Source organism: Manacus candei, unplaced genomic scaffold (assembly GCF_025592945.1).
Source record: "Manacus candei isolate 608988 ecotype Guabito, Panama unplaced genomic scaffold, ASM2559294v1 h1tg000063l, whole genome shotgun sequence".
Classification (NCBI taxonomy): Eukaryota; Metazoa; Chordata; class Aves; order Passeriformes; family Pipridae; genus Manacus; species Manacus candei.
Window position 1 is genome coordinate 1,168,183 of NW_026138111.1, and position 12,936 is coordinate 1,181,118.

Genomic DNA, 12,936 nt, shown 5'->3' on the forward strand with positions numbered 1-12,936 from the left:
CTGAATAATTTAGCCATTTCTTCCACAACATCTTTCAAAAACTTTATACCAAAAATACAACAGTATCTGACTCATCCCTGTTCCTGGAAATATCTTAAGTATTATCTCAACTATTAAAGGTTAATCCTGAAAAGATGGAACAGAGAGGAAAATCCCATTTGGCCAGCTATATTCACTACATGGGGTATATTCTGGAAACTTGAAAGTGCTGAAAGTAAAAAAAAAAATCTGGCACAAGCAGTAGCAGGCATTAAGTGAAGTAGTCCTCCTCCTCTCAGATTCTGAAGGATTATTTCAGTAGAGAAGTACTGAGATTGATTGAAAAGGACAGACAATGAAACCACAGCAGAACATCTGTTACTGGCAGCACAGTCAATGGAGAAAAGCTGAGTAGGAAAGAATGCATTTATAAACCATAATAAGTTAATTTCTGCAAAGAGTCAGTATTAGGAAAAAAATACTAGCTTAAGGCAGGCTAAAGTCTGGGTAGAAAAGGCAATCTAGGAGAGGAATACAGGATAAAATCTGTGTGAGAGACCTGTGATCTCTGTGGTCAGCAAAAGGTACCGACTGGAAAAGCAGTGGAGTAAGACAGAGGATCAAAAGCAGTGGCCTAATCACTATTGTTCAAAGGTCCTGATCCCCAAACAGATCATGAATGACCCTCTTGGGACCAAGGCTAAAACCTGTGGTACACAGTGACAAACAGGACAATTGTTCAGTAGAAACCAGAGTCAGGGGAGGGGTGTGATCATTCAGGGTTCCCAGACACTGGCACCAGAAAGTGCTGCACCTGCTGAAGGTTCAAGGGGGATAATGAGCTGAACATCCTGCCTGTATCTAGCAGCACAAAATATTTGGTGACACTATTAAGTGTGAAATCTGCGAGGGAGGGACATATCAACAAGGAACATTGTTCAACAACTACCCTGCAAATAAAAGTTTCCATGTGGGCTTGTGAAATCAGTATCAGCTCCAAAGCTCCATGCAAGAGTAGATCTGATCAAGCATCTGGAAATCAACAAATGGAAAGACTTCTAGCAGTGAACAGAAAAATGGCCTGAAGTTTTGAATGCTGGAATTCTCCTTGGTACTATTTTCCTTAGATGGCCTCTGGAGCTTTCAAGGAACAGCTGGAAGTTCTGTTCCTTTAACTACAATGCACTATAATTTTATTCCTTACTGTCTAAAAAAAATTGCACCTTTCATTTTTTTCAATGATACAAGAGAATTGTTATGAAATACATATAGAACTATTCACTTATAATTAAAAAAAGGTGTGTGTGCTTCATTGAAGCTCTCCTTGAAAACCTAGCTGCAATCTGTTAGGGTTTTCTGCATGTTGGCATTTGCAGATACCCACACTGAGGACGTGGCAGAATAGACAGTAATTGCAACTGCAACTAATATAAGAACACAAAAATGGAAATATGAGATTGGGGCAAGGGTAATATAGGTTAGCATGTTCTCCTGACAGTGACTAGTAGCAAATTCCTTGAGAAAAGATTGTATGAATAGGAAAAGCATATAGGAGTTAGGAAGATGATGCAGGAGGGAACACAAGGAAATAGACAATAATATATTTAAAAAACACATATATGGGAGAAATGACTAACAATTGATAAAAGGTTCAGCATTATGGGGTTAACTGCTATTTCTCTGAGCTTCTTAAAAATGTACTGTAAAGTACACCCTCCATCAAACACCACATTCACAAACCACAGTTTAATGTTGACATCTCTATGTTTCTGTACTATTCACCAAAGTCCCAGAAGCACTTCCATGTCTAAGAGAAAATCAAGGGCATTTTTCTTCCTTTTTTATACTCTTTGAGTCTCTCCTTTCAGAAATCTTTTGCTTGATTCCCTTTCTTTCTCTGTCCATATCCAGGAAACAATTGCATGATAGAATTGCATGAAGACAATTGCCTTGCCTTCCTGACATGCAGTACATGTACCAGGAGTGCTGTCCTAAGGGATAAACCACAGTGTGCCTCTCTCTCTTGATGCCTATGGATTTTTGGATTTTTAGCTTTTTGTAGATTTTAAAGCAGCTGTATTTTATCCCCCACCCTTTAGCACAGTAGTTTACACATTTTCCCAACACATTTCCCCATTCCACATCATTCCCTCAAAATTCTGTTAGCTTGTTTGGACTTCCCTCAAGGTAGGCCTTCATTCCATTTAAGAACATCTGCACCCTGGCCTGGACAACAAGATACCACCCAGGCACAGCGACCTTCAAGCCCAGATCTTTGGAGAAGCTCCAAGGACTGGATGTGCTGTGACGAGGAGGATGAGGAAGAGGGTGTTCCAGAGCCCCTTGCCTCAATTTCCAGAGGAGCGTGCCAGGGGGAGGTGCTGGGGGGTGGATAAATCTGGGATTGGATAGGTTAACACCTTAAATTGGGGAACCCCCTGGATGCAAGAGGCATATCATGTGTATTCCTGTGGGCCTCAGGCCTGGAATTAAAGGACCCACCCACTTTATCTTATCTTATACACTAAGTTGGCTCGGAGTCTTGTTTTCTGCTGTCTCTTAAGGCAACACTCTACACAGCCACATGAAACACAGAAAAGATTATTTTGCACCATATTTTGCCATGACAGAGTGCAGGAAAAAAGAATAGATCCATCAACACTATGACCACTACTGGAACTAAAACACTTCAAAAGCTTCTGAGGAAATTTTAGCTCCTGCACTATGAATAAGGGCGACAGCATTTCGATGAAGTTCCCAGTCACACACAGAAGGCAAACAATTCTCTAAGATCACTGAGTAGGTGGAGAAATACCACAGACAGCTGAGCTATAACCCATGCATCTCATATAGTGATTCTTCTTTGGCACAGTAACACATTGATTTGCCAAAAAGTCTGAGCTGGAATCATATTAACATTCACATGCAGATATTAGACAATGACTATTATTTCATGAATACACCACAGTTAGAGTACACAAAAACCATTTTTAAAAATTGCAGATAATTAATTTACAAAAAAAAAATAATATGATTAGCCAGCTGAACATACCTAAACCACAGTTAATATAACTGATGCTTTAACACTAACAATAAATCTGTGTTGCCAAAACCTGTGCAATTTTGGATTCACTTGAAAAGATGAGGTCAGAACTGTAGCTTGGGGAAGTTCAAATGGAAAGGTTCATCACATCTGCAGCCTATAATTGAACAGACAGTTCAACTCAGTTTGTTAGCTGAAAAAATGTCAAAAAAAGAGAATGTCAGTATGATTTTCAATCACTAAAAAAAGATAGAAAAATAGTTTTGCAGCAATCTTAAACTATACACAAGAGCTTCAAAAGAATGGCACAAGTAGGCTGTATGATAAATATCAGTGAGTTTTAACATAAAAACATATGCAATTAATCTAAATAGAAATAGTGCACTGATTTATATGTGTTCCATGCTTAAAAAGAATTACTGTGTATCTTCAAAGTTAGAGGAAACAGCTTTATAAATAATGTTTTCTAAAAGCCCCTGTAGACTGTCACATTTGACTCATCACAATTTGTTTAAAATAGCACTGAGTAGATGCAAGTGGACATAATCTTGATTTTGAGCCTACAGAAAACATTAATTATCAACAAAAATTGGAAAATGTATTGTCGATATGTACACAAATTGAATTTAGTGTCTTTGATATGTGAGAGAAATGGAAATGGATGGCAACCAACATACTGATGTTCAAATAGATATAATCAACACTAGATATGAATCAGTTAAATAATTTGACAGAAAAGGCAGTTAGTGTATAAAATTCCATCACAACTGTTCTTTACATGTTTTTAGCTCTAAACACAATAAATGTTACTATGATTTTAGTTTTGTACAAAAATACATAAGGAAAACAAGATCACAGAAGGATTTAACATTTCTAAGTACATCACCCATAAAGGATGTGATGTGGTTGGGTATGATTTATTTTTGGCTTGCTTTCTTTATTAGCTGTCAAAGTTCATTATGATATTGGATTAAATTCTTTCACTAAACAACAATGCTGATATAATTGAGAATGTTATTTTATCCTGTGATTTAAAAGCCAAGACCATAATCAAATATACTTTTTATTCTTGGTCAATTGTTCTTTTTTGTCACCAATCTAGAGAGCAAATTGTTCTCACCCATAATTACAGTCACTTTCTAAAACAAGACAAATCACACTGAAATTGTTATAGGCTGCATCAACAATTTCAATCGTGTTTTCAATCTGTTTAAATAATACTTGCATTATAGTCTCAAAACATCAAAATACACTTTTTCATTTCAAATATATAAAAAAATTTCCTTTTCTTTTTATGCATTTGCATTTAATTAAAGCATAGGCTAGAAAAGAGTCAATCAGCAACATTCCCCTGCTACAGAAATACTGAAGTAAAACTGTGCCAGGAACCAAAAACATTTCTTGTTATCTTGCCTACCTGTAGCAGAAGAGCTTTTTTCTCATGAAAACACTACCTCGATGTTTTCCTACTCTTCATGATAAAATGGCTGAGTAACAGTCAGGATGCAGGTGATTCCTAATGAATCAGTACACCTTCACAGTTAGCACTGAACCTCTCACACTGATTATAGAGGCTTTTGGTTTTCCTGCCTACTTCTCTGCTTAGTGGAGCATACAACCACATTGAAAAAAAGATTACTGACCTGAAACTATTGCAAAATGCTGTCACAAAGGGAATTAACCACTGATCACACAGTCACATGTACTTCCACACATAGTATCAGGAAGGACTGAGATGATTTTTTACATCCAGAGGGACTCTGTTTTGGCAGTAGAATCAAGTACTAATTATTTGTGCTAAAACTTGAACACCACCAGGTTGAACATGAGCCTGCCATGTGCCCTTGCCACAAAGAAGGTAGATGGTATCCTGGGCTGCATTAGGAGGAGTGTTGCCAAGAGATCTAGAAAGGTGATCTTTCCCCTCAGCACTAGTGAGGCCACACTTGGGGTACTGTGTCCAATTCTGGGCTTCCCAGTACATGACAGGCATGGACATAGTGGAGAGAGTCCAACAGGGGGCAAAAATATGACTAAGGAGTTGGAGAGTATTTCCTGTAAGGAAAGGCTGAGAGAGCCTGTTCAGTCAGAGAAGGCTCAGGGGGCTTGTACCAAGGTGTAAAAATACATGGTGGATGGGTGCAAAGATGGAGCCAGGCTCTTCCAGTGGGGCCAAGTGACAGAGGAGACAAAAGACAATGGGCACACACTGAAAACACAGAAGATGCCATCTAAACACCAGGGAACACTTCTATACCAGCACAGGTTGGAGTCTCTGTCCTTGGAAGATATTTGAAAGCTGTCTGGCCACGGTCCTGGGCAACCAATTCTAGGTGTGCCTGCTTGAGCCAGGGGCTGGACCAGATACCTCCAGAGATCCCTGCCAACCCCAACCATTCTGTGATTCTATGATAATTATCAGGAGAGTTGGATCTGTCATTCTGTTATATTAAAGCACATGTTTGCAATCCCATCTTATTTGTCATATGACAGCATTTCACACATAATATAAACCATTCCATGGCATTCTAGCAATGTTCAGTCATATGGATACGGCTGGGCCTGAAGACTGGAATGAAGGAAGGAGGGCTGCATTTAAAGTAGTTTTACAGATCTCATGCTCACATCACTTCATTATGGCTGGACATACAGAGAAAAATATAGGCAACAAAATGAGACAATGGAGAAGCATGGAGGGAAGACAGTTTGAAGAGAGAATTATAATTTAAAAGTAAAAGAAGTAATATTTAACTGACACTTTAAAGCTAGTCCAGCGAAGAGAACAGCAACCTCAAAGATTCACACATAACACATATGGATGACATTTCTGCATAATATTTACTACATGTTTATATACTAAAATGTCCCATGTCCATAACCATTTGCAGTACTGAATGACTACTTCATATGCAGAAATATAAAAATCTGATATGTAACACTTAAAACGTGCAGTTCTAAGTATGAAGAAGAAACTAGAAAGAACACAGTTAATAAAATCCCATGTCATTTTTCCTAAAGCAACTTTTATATGAGAAGTTTTATGCTTCTAATGTAATTACTTTTGTAACAGTACAATAATACATCAATGGCAACAGTTTAAACTTGGTATAGTAACCAGCTGATAGCAAAAATACAAAAAAACTTTATAATTTTATTCTATATCCTGTCACTGAAGAGATTTTTTTCTTATTAATATACATTTTCAAAGAATTTTCACTTAAGATATGTATGTTAATAGTAAGATGTCAGCATGAAAACAGAGAAAAATTCCACTGTGGTTTATAGAAGAGTATTCCCATATTAGCTATGCAGCCTTCCATACAATAATGCACACAATAAAACCTGGGTTTCATTATAGCAGTATATCAAGTATGATTTGAAATATGCTCCAGAAAAATGATTGCATGCTCTGTACAGGGGGCACTCAAACTGCACAATTTTGAGTCAAATAGAGGCTTTGAGACTCAAATGAGTGTTGTACACAGAAGCAATACACATAAAGCCTTTCTAAAAGTAAAGAAATAATTGCTAATTTTGTTTCACTTCTAGAAATCAAGATAGCTAAGAAGCAAAGAGAGAGTGACTACCTGTCTAAGTGTAGAGTGCATGGATTACTGAAGTGTAGATTACATTGGTTATACCAAAATATACTTCATAGTAAATGAGTCACTAAAAATTGTTAGAATCAAAAAGGGGTGTTCTTTAAGAGAAACTTTTTATTCTGATTTATATTCTGTGCAGTTCTACTGAAATGAACTGAACTGAAAAACACTGTCAACTAGAACCCACTTCTATCACAGAGATCAAGCTCAATTAAACAAAACACGCACAAATCAAGAGTATTCTACTGAGATTTAAAATGATTTTCTGCTTCAACCTATAGAAACTATCAAAAGGCCATAATTCATTAGCTAGAAAAGGACAAATCAGGTAGGGAAATAGCTAATAATGTGTCTTTTCCCACTATCATTTAAGCACATAGGTAATACATTCAGGTAATTTGCCTGCTCCCAAAATATGCTGCTGTCCAACAAGCTATCTCTGTTCATTTCATATAAACTACTCAAAACAACTTTAAAAATCAGGTTTTCTAGCTTTATGGTCTTATTCTGGAATCTTGGGAGCTTGCTATAGCCATACTCATTTTAAAGATATTTAGGTGGTTCAGAATGCAGTTGGGGACTTACAAAGACCTTTTAAGGTGCAGAAATGTGTAGGCCCTCTTCAGTAGCAGATTCTTCCTGTACATCCCTTCATCCATGACCATTATAGTTCGATCCATCACAGACTTCTCTAATCAAAAGTCTGTTTAATTCGGACATGTGGATTATTTCCTTAACTTCAAAACTCAACCCAATTTAAAACTCAGTGTCAAGACCACAGCAGTCACCTCTAATACACAGCAATCATTTTCTGTCAACAACTCAACATCAGAGTACTGTGGTACCAATGACTTTTTTAGGAAACTATAATTTCCAAAGCAAATGGTTTCCAGCTGGCCCTGAGGACAGATCTTGTCCAGCTGTAAATACAAACTGGCAGATATTTTTTTCTGCACAAGAGAAGAACAGAAAGCTGCAATAAATGATAGCATACTAAAAATTATATTTACTAAATACCCTGTGATTTTGAAATGAACCACCATGAATACAATCCACAGTGCCAGAGACAATAAAAGATCCCTATCATAGGTTCTAGAACTTTGAGAAGCCCAGGCATGCTTTATTTTCCACAGTCTTGCTCAGAGCAAACACGGATTTGGCCTGGAGGAGACAACACCCAGTAACAATCCCCTGTGGAAGAAGTATCTACATACTAGATTCACCAAAAAGAGAACATTAAGATTCACAGAGGGAGAGAAAGGAAGAGAGAAAGTAACAGAAAACAGAAGAGAGAAGGAGCTCTGCCTTTCTGCAGCAGACGGTTAGGTGCTCAGCTAGAGCAAACCTCTGGTCAGTCTTCTAAACAGGAGAGCTCTTTCTGCAACTCCCATATTGAATAAATTAGTGACAGCTCAAGAAAAAGAAACTAGGTGACAGCCACACAGATTTGTAATTCTCTCTGGATCAAGGCAGCTGCAATCTTTTCAAATTCAAAATGGAAGTATTTCATTAGGCTTTCTGCTTTTCTGTAATAATTTTTGTTCCCTCTGTACTTCACACATAAATAAAGCCATTTTTTTCTAGCTTGCCTCAAAGTTCCACAGACCTAGCTTCCAGCCCACAAATGTATTAACTTGCATGATTTATCACACACAGACAAAATACTTGCAAAAATACTTTCAGCACAGCTGGCTTAGCCTGTTCTCTTTTTGTGTGTCCTGAAGGAGACCCTACAGAAGGCACTCCCCAGCCCTGAATGCTTCCATGCACCCCTCCCCAAAACCCTGCACTATTGCTGTTGTCTTCTGGCTGATACCAGTTCCTAACCCTCTGTATCCTAAAAATTCATTTGCTCTTTATTAGTAATGTGAGTTCTTCTGACCCATTAGGCTTATTATGAATTACAGTCATTGATGCTTTGATTCTGCATTTTAAAATTAATCCATGCCAACTCATCTGCCCCATATTATCCAGATATCCAGAAAATACTGGCAGGGGATTCATGCACTGCCTGAACTTTAAGCTGGAGGCCTCTCTGGTCTAGCCTTGTCCAAGATATCCCAGGGCATGCTGAATTACACCAGATACCTATCTTTTAGGTGACTTTTTGCACCAAAAATGTCTACAGAATTGTATACAATACAAACATACACAATTAAAAAATGACTCAGTTATATGCACTCTAATCTAATTATGGAAGTCAAACCAATCATTGCAACTGCTATTAAGAATGAAAACAATTTAAGACTATTATTCCCTAAGAATGCCCTGATACTCACCAGAAACAGGACATCTGTAGTGAACTCAATCTAGCCAGACTAAAATTTTAAGTATTTTAAGATACCAGCCTGTCTTCTGACTTTTTTGTTTTGATCTTTACTCCACCTCCACTTCCCATCATGCATTCCCTCTACCTGAAGCTAGGACTACAAGTCTGTGATCCCTCGTGTTTTATCCCTATCACTGTACTTTTCATTTCCCAGAAAAAGCATCCCAACTCATTTCACCCTGTATTTCTGACATACGTACACTCCATTTCCCTAACACCTCCCAAGCCAGTTTTGCCTTAGCATCACTGCTCAGTCTTCAGAGAAGAGTACCAGCACCATCTGTCCTAGCAAAGAATACAGGGACCTGCCTCTCCTGGCACTCATGAGAACAAGTTGCCACAGCTCAACTAATGAATGGCATCCTGCAAAAAGAGAGCTACATAAATTATTGGACCAAGCATACTTAATTTATATATCATAATTTTCTATTATATAATATGTATTTTTTGCTATGCAGAGCAGCTACATAGACTTACGTGTCTTTTTTTCCTTGTGAATCTGCACCCACATTTTCCACTGCTGCATAATAACTCTTAATATTTGGACATAATAATGGTCTTATGCTAGAGCCATCTTCCACTTTGGCTTTTTTCTTTTTCTTCTAAAAATGTAAGTGGATCTTCTGGATGTGCAACAAATACATTACAAAGCAGCACCTGCAAAAAGAAACTGCAAATTAACACCTTTGTATTAACAGCAAAGTAGCACCTAGTTATGAAACTAGTTAAAATAAGCAGAAATTTACCAGCATCTTTTAAAATACTGCAAAATAGAGGTATTTCTTTTTATCACTTGCCTTCCCTTTCATTCAATTTTTAAAGGTAATATTGCATGTATCATATTTCAATTGCTAGACTACAAAGCACTGGTTTTAGGATAGTAAAAAAATATGTGGCATTTCTTTAACAATTCCTACTAAGAATTTCATTGCTTTTAACATGCACTAAAGAAAAAATACATAGAAGATTAGATAATTTTATTTACTTAATGAAAACCAGAATATAATACAAGTTTAATACTGTGTAGTAAAGAGCATGTTGAATGGGAATTGAATTGAAAACAAAATGCAGCTTAAAAAATATTTGCTTTTCAGGGTTATCATACAACTTTGCATTATCTTTTAGTAATAATTCAAAATAACCAACGAACCATTTTTCTCATTTGTCCTTTAGCTGTCTTCAGCTAAAGAACATGGATCATTTACTTTTGGACTTCAAGCTCACATACAGCAAGAAAATCCAAAGTATATTGATTGCTTAAAGTATATGGACAAACTGCAGTTATTTAAGGGAATATTTAAAGGAAACTATAAATTGGAAGTTCTTGCGCCTGGTAAAAATTTCAAAACATGACATGCAATACTACTTCCCTTTCAAGACATGGCCTCTTGCTGTTACTGAATTAATTTGGAGCATGTGCTTGAATCCTTTTCAGGAAGCATGGTGGGAGGACAGAAGTTGTGGATGCCCCACTACTGGAAGTGTTCAAAATCAGGCTGGATGGGACTTTGAGCAAACTGATGGAGTGAAAGGTGTTCCTGTCCACAGCGAGGTGGTTGGACTAGATGATCTTTGAAGGTTTCTTCCAACCCAAACCATTCAATGATTCTATGCACCTGAGTTAAGACCAATACGAAAAGGTGAAGAAAATTATTCATTTGTGCACAGACAAAGCGAAAGACCACTGTCTTCAGTTCAGACACCTTGAATATTTACAACAGTGACCAACACACTGATTCCAGCTTTAGCATCTCTTCAATGTTCTCAACAAAAATGTAATTTGCCAGGTATATCTTGATGGTTGACTACATTAAGAAAATATTATAAATCCATCCCTTATCATTGTAGTTCTTGACATGTAATATCTTTTTAAATAATGGACAGCTAATTGGCTTTCATCACAAATTTTCCTATAGACAGATTTCCCAAAGCTAATCCCAGTGTTGGTCAGCTACTCCCTCTGCTGGATTAAGCCACAACGTGTCTGCCATACCTATGCCATTTTTTAATTCAAGGGTTTTTTGCCTTTATTTCCCTTCTTTTTCAAACAAACACAGACAACTTCTTCTCCTTTTGATGTTCTGAAAGGTTTCCAACACAAGAAATCGAAACTATACAGCCATATACTGGATTGCAATTCCTCTGTTTAACATTTTAGAATGTTAATTACTTGATTAAGGAAGGAATTTTAACACCTGATCTTGCAATCCTCATTCAGGTACTCTTCAGTGTTGCTTGGACAACATGTAAAATTTTGAACAACTATATCCATTATGCCAAACAATTATGCCTGTACAAGTCTGGCTACTTCTATCAGACTTCTAAAAGGCTCTCAACGATGTGAAGGAGTCCATTATCAGAATTTCTCACCCATTTTTCTTCCTACCACTTTAGCCATTTACACACTTCATGGCAAAATTAATTTGGATCACACAGCAGAAAATAAAAACCTCTGCATCCATATTTAATTCTAACATTTTAAGAATACGTCTACTTACAACAGTGAAGGTTGTCTTACACAGAGTGTTTGCAGGATTACAGTTTGCCTGACTTCTAATGAATACTGTTTAAAAGTAACTTTGGAGGAGACTGAAAGGCAGGAAGGAAATGCTCAGATGCAGTAGGGAATCCTAAATTATTTGGACAAGATTACTTGGACTCCAATTGTGTTTGGACCATGTCCAAACCACAACCTCCTCATAAAAAGACTTAAGCAAATGGCCATCTTAGAACTCTATATCCTTAATTTTGAGAATATGTGTATAAATGTTCAAGGGGCTCATCTTGGCTTTGATGTTCCTTAATACAAGGATCAGTATCATCTCATTTATCTTCACACCATGCATACTGTAACTTCCTAAAGAAATTAAAATATAATAAAATTAAACCAGAAACATGGTTGGATATCAGCAAGCACCAACCTCTAAGAAAGAAGAAAAAAAAAAGATAAAAACCCCTTACACAGGGTAATTTTTAACTGGTTCTTTCTATTAAGAAACTTACTTAAATCTTATCCTTAACTCTTTCATTTTTAATTCATTAACTTAATGCCACTGCTGCTATAATGCTGTGTATAGCTGTAATAGCTATAATGCTGTGTATAGCTATACTAGCTATAACTTTTGCTTGGAAAGGTAGACATGAGCTATTTTTGAAGTGCTGAATCAAGAACTACACCTCATGCAGACATATATTTTGTTTTTCTGTGCTTAAAAAACAAAGAATTATCTAGAGACAGACTCTCAGGAGAGGTACTCGGTCTGCATGGTAGTGCTGCTCTCTAATTATTTGAATTGGCTCCAGATTTCTTTATTAATGTTTCCATGGAAATCTTGGCTGTAATAGCTGCTTGCAAATGAGGTCTATTTTGGTAACTTAAAAGTATCAGGATGTCTCTTAATCTTGTACTTGTGCATTGTGCTTTTCTTTGTTTGAAGGAAACTGAAAAACAGCTGCTGCAGATTTGGAAACAGGCAGAGATGAACGTGTCAAATGAGGAGGAAACCAACAGAATACAGAGAATCACGTTAAGAATCCCAAGGGCAAACCCATCAACTCTGTTTCCCCCACAGTCCTTCATGTTGTGCCAGTTTCTAACATTTCATGGAAGGTTATTTACTCCTGTGCCAACAAAAATACCTAATCCACCAGTACCTGAAGCGTGGTCCAGCCCCACCTTTATCTTTGACAGGCCATCAAAAACCACGGATTGCACCCACAGCACTCAAAGAGGAGGGAATTATCTGCTCGAAACCTAGAAGTGCTTCTGTAATTAACAATGAAGAACTTAAGCGTATCAAGGAAGGTGCCAATGCAGTTCACTGAGTTTGCCTTAATTTCAATCCTCGTTTAATACGTTTAAACACGTACTAAAAAGCAGAACGGCCTTGCTCCATCTTGTTTCCATTTTTAAAGTTCTCATAAATTGTTCGAGTCAGGCTACTGACCAAAGCAGCAGAACAAAAACAGGCCCTAGGCCAGCA

General features: G+C 37.2%; 1 protein-coding gene across 1 annotated transcript in view; it reads right to left on the minus strand.

Moving 5' to 3' along the window:
- FBXL13 (F-box and leucine rich repeat protein 13) overlaps positions 1-10,395 on the minus strand; it is a 58,037-nt gene extending 47,642 nt beyond the window's left edge. Inside the window, 3 exon segments of the mRNA XM_051805162.1 lie at positions 5,775-5,878; positions 9,431-9,576; positions 10,352-10,395. Coding sequence (XP_051661122.1) covers positions 5,775-5,878; positions 9,431-9,576; positions 10,352-10,395 — 294 coding nt within the window.
- Between the last annotated feature and the right edge of the window lie 2,541 nt (positions 10,396-12,936).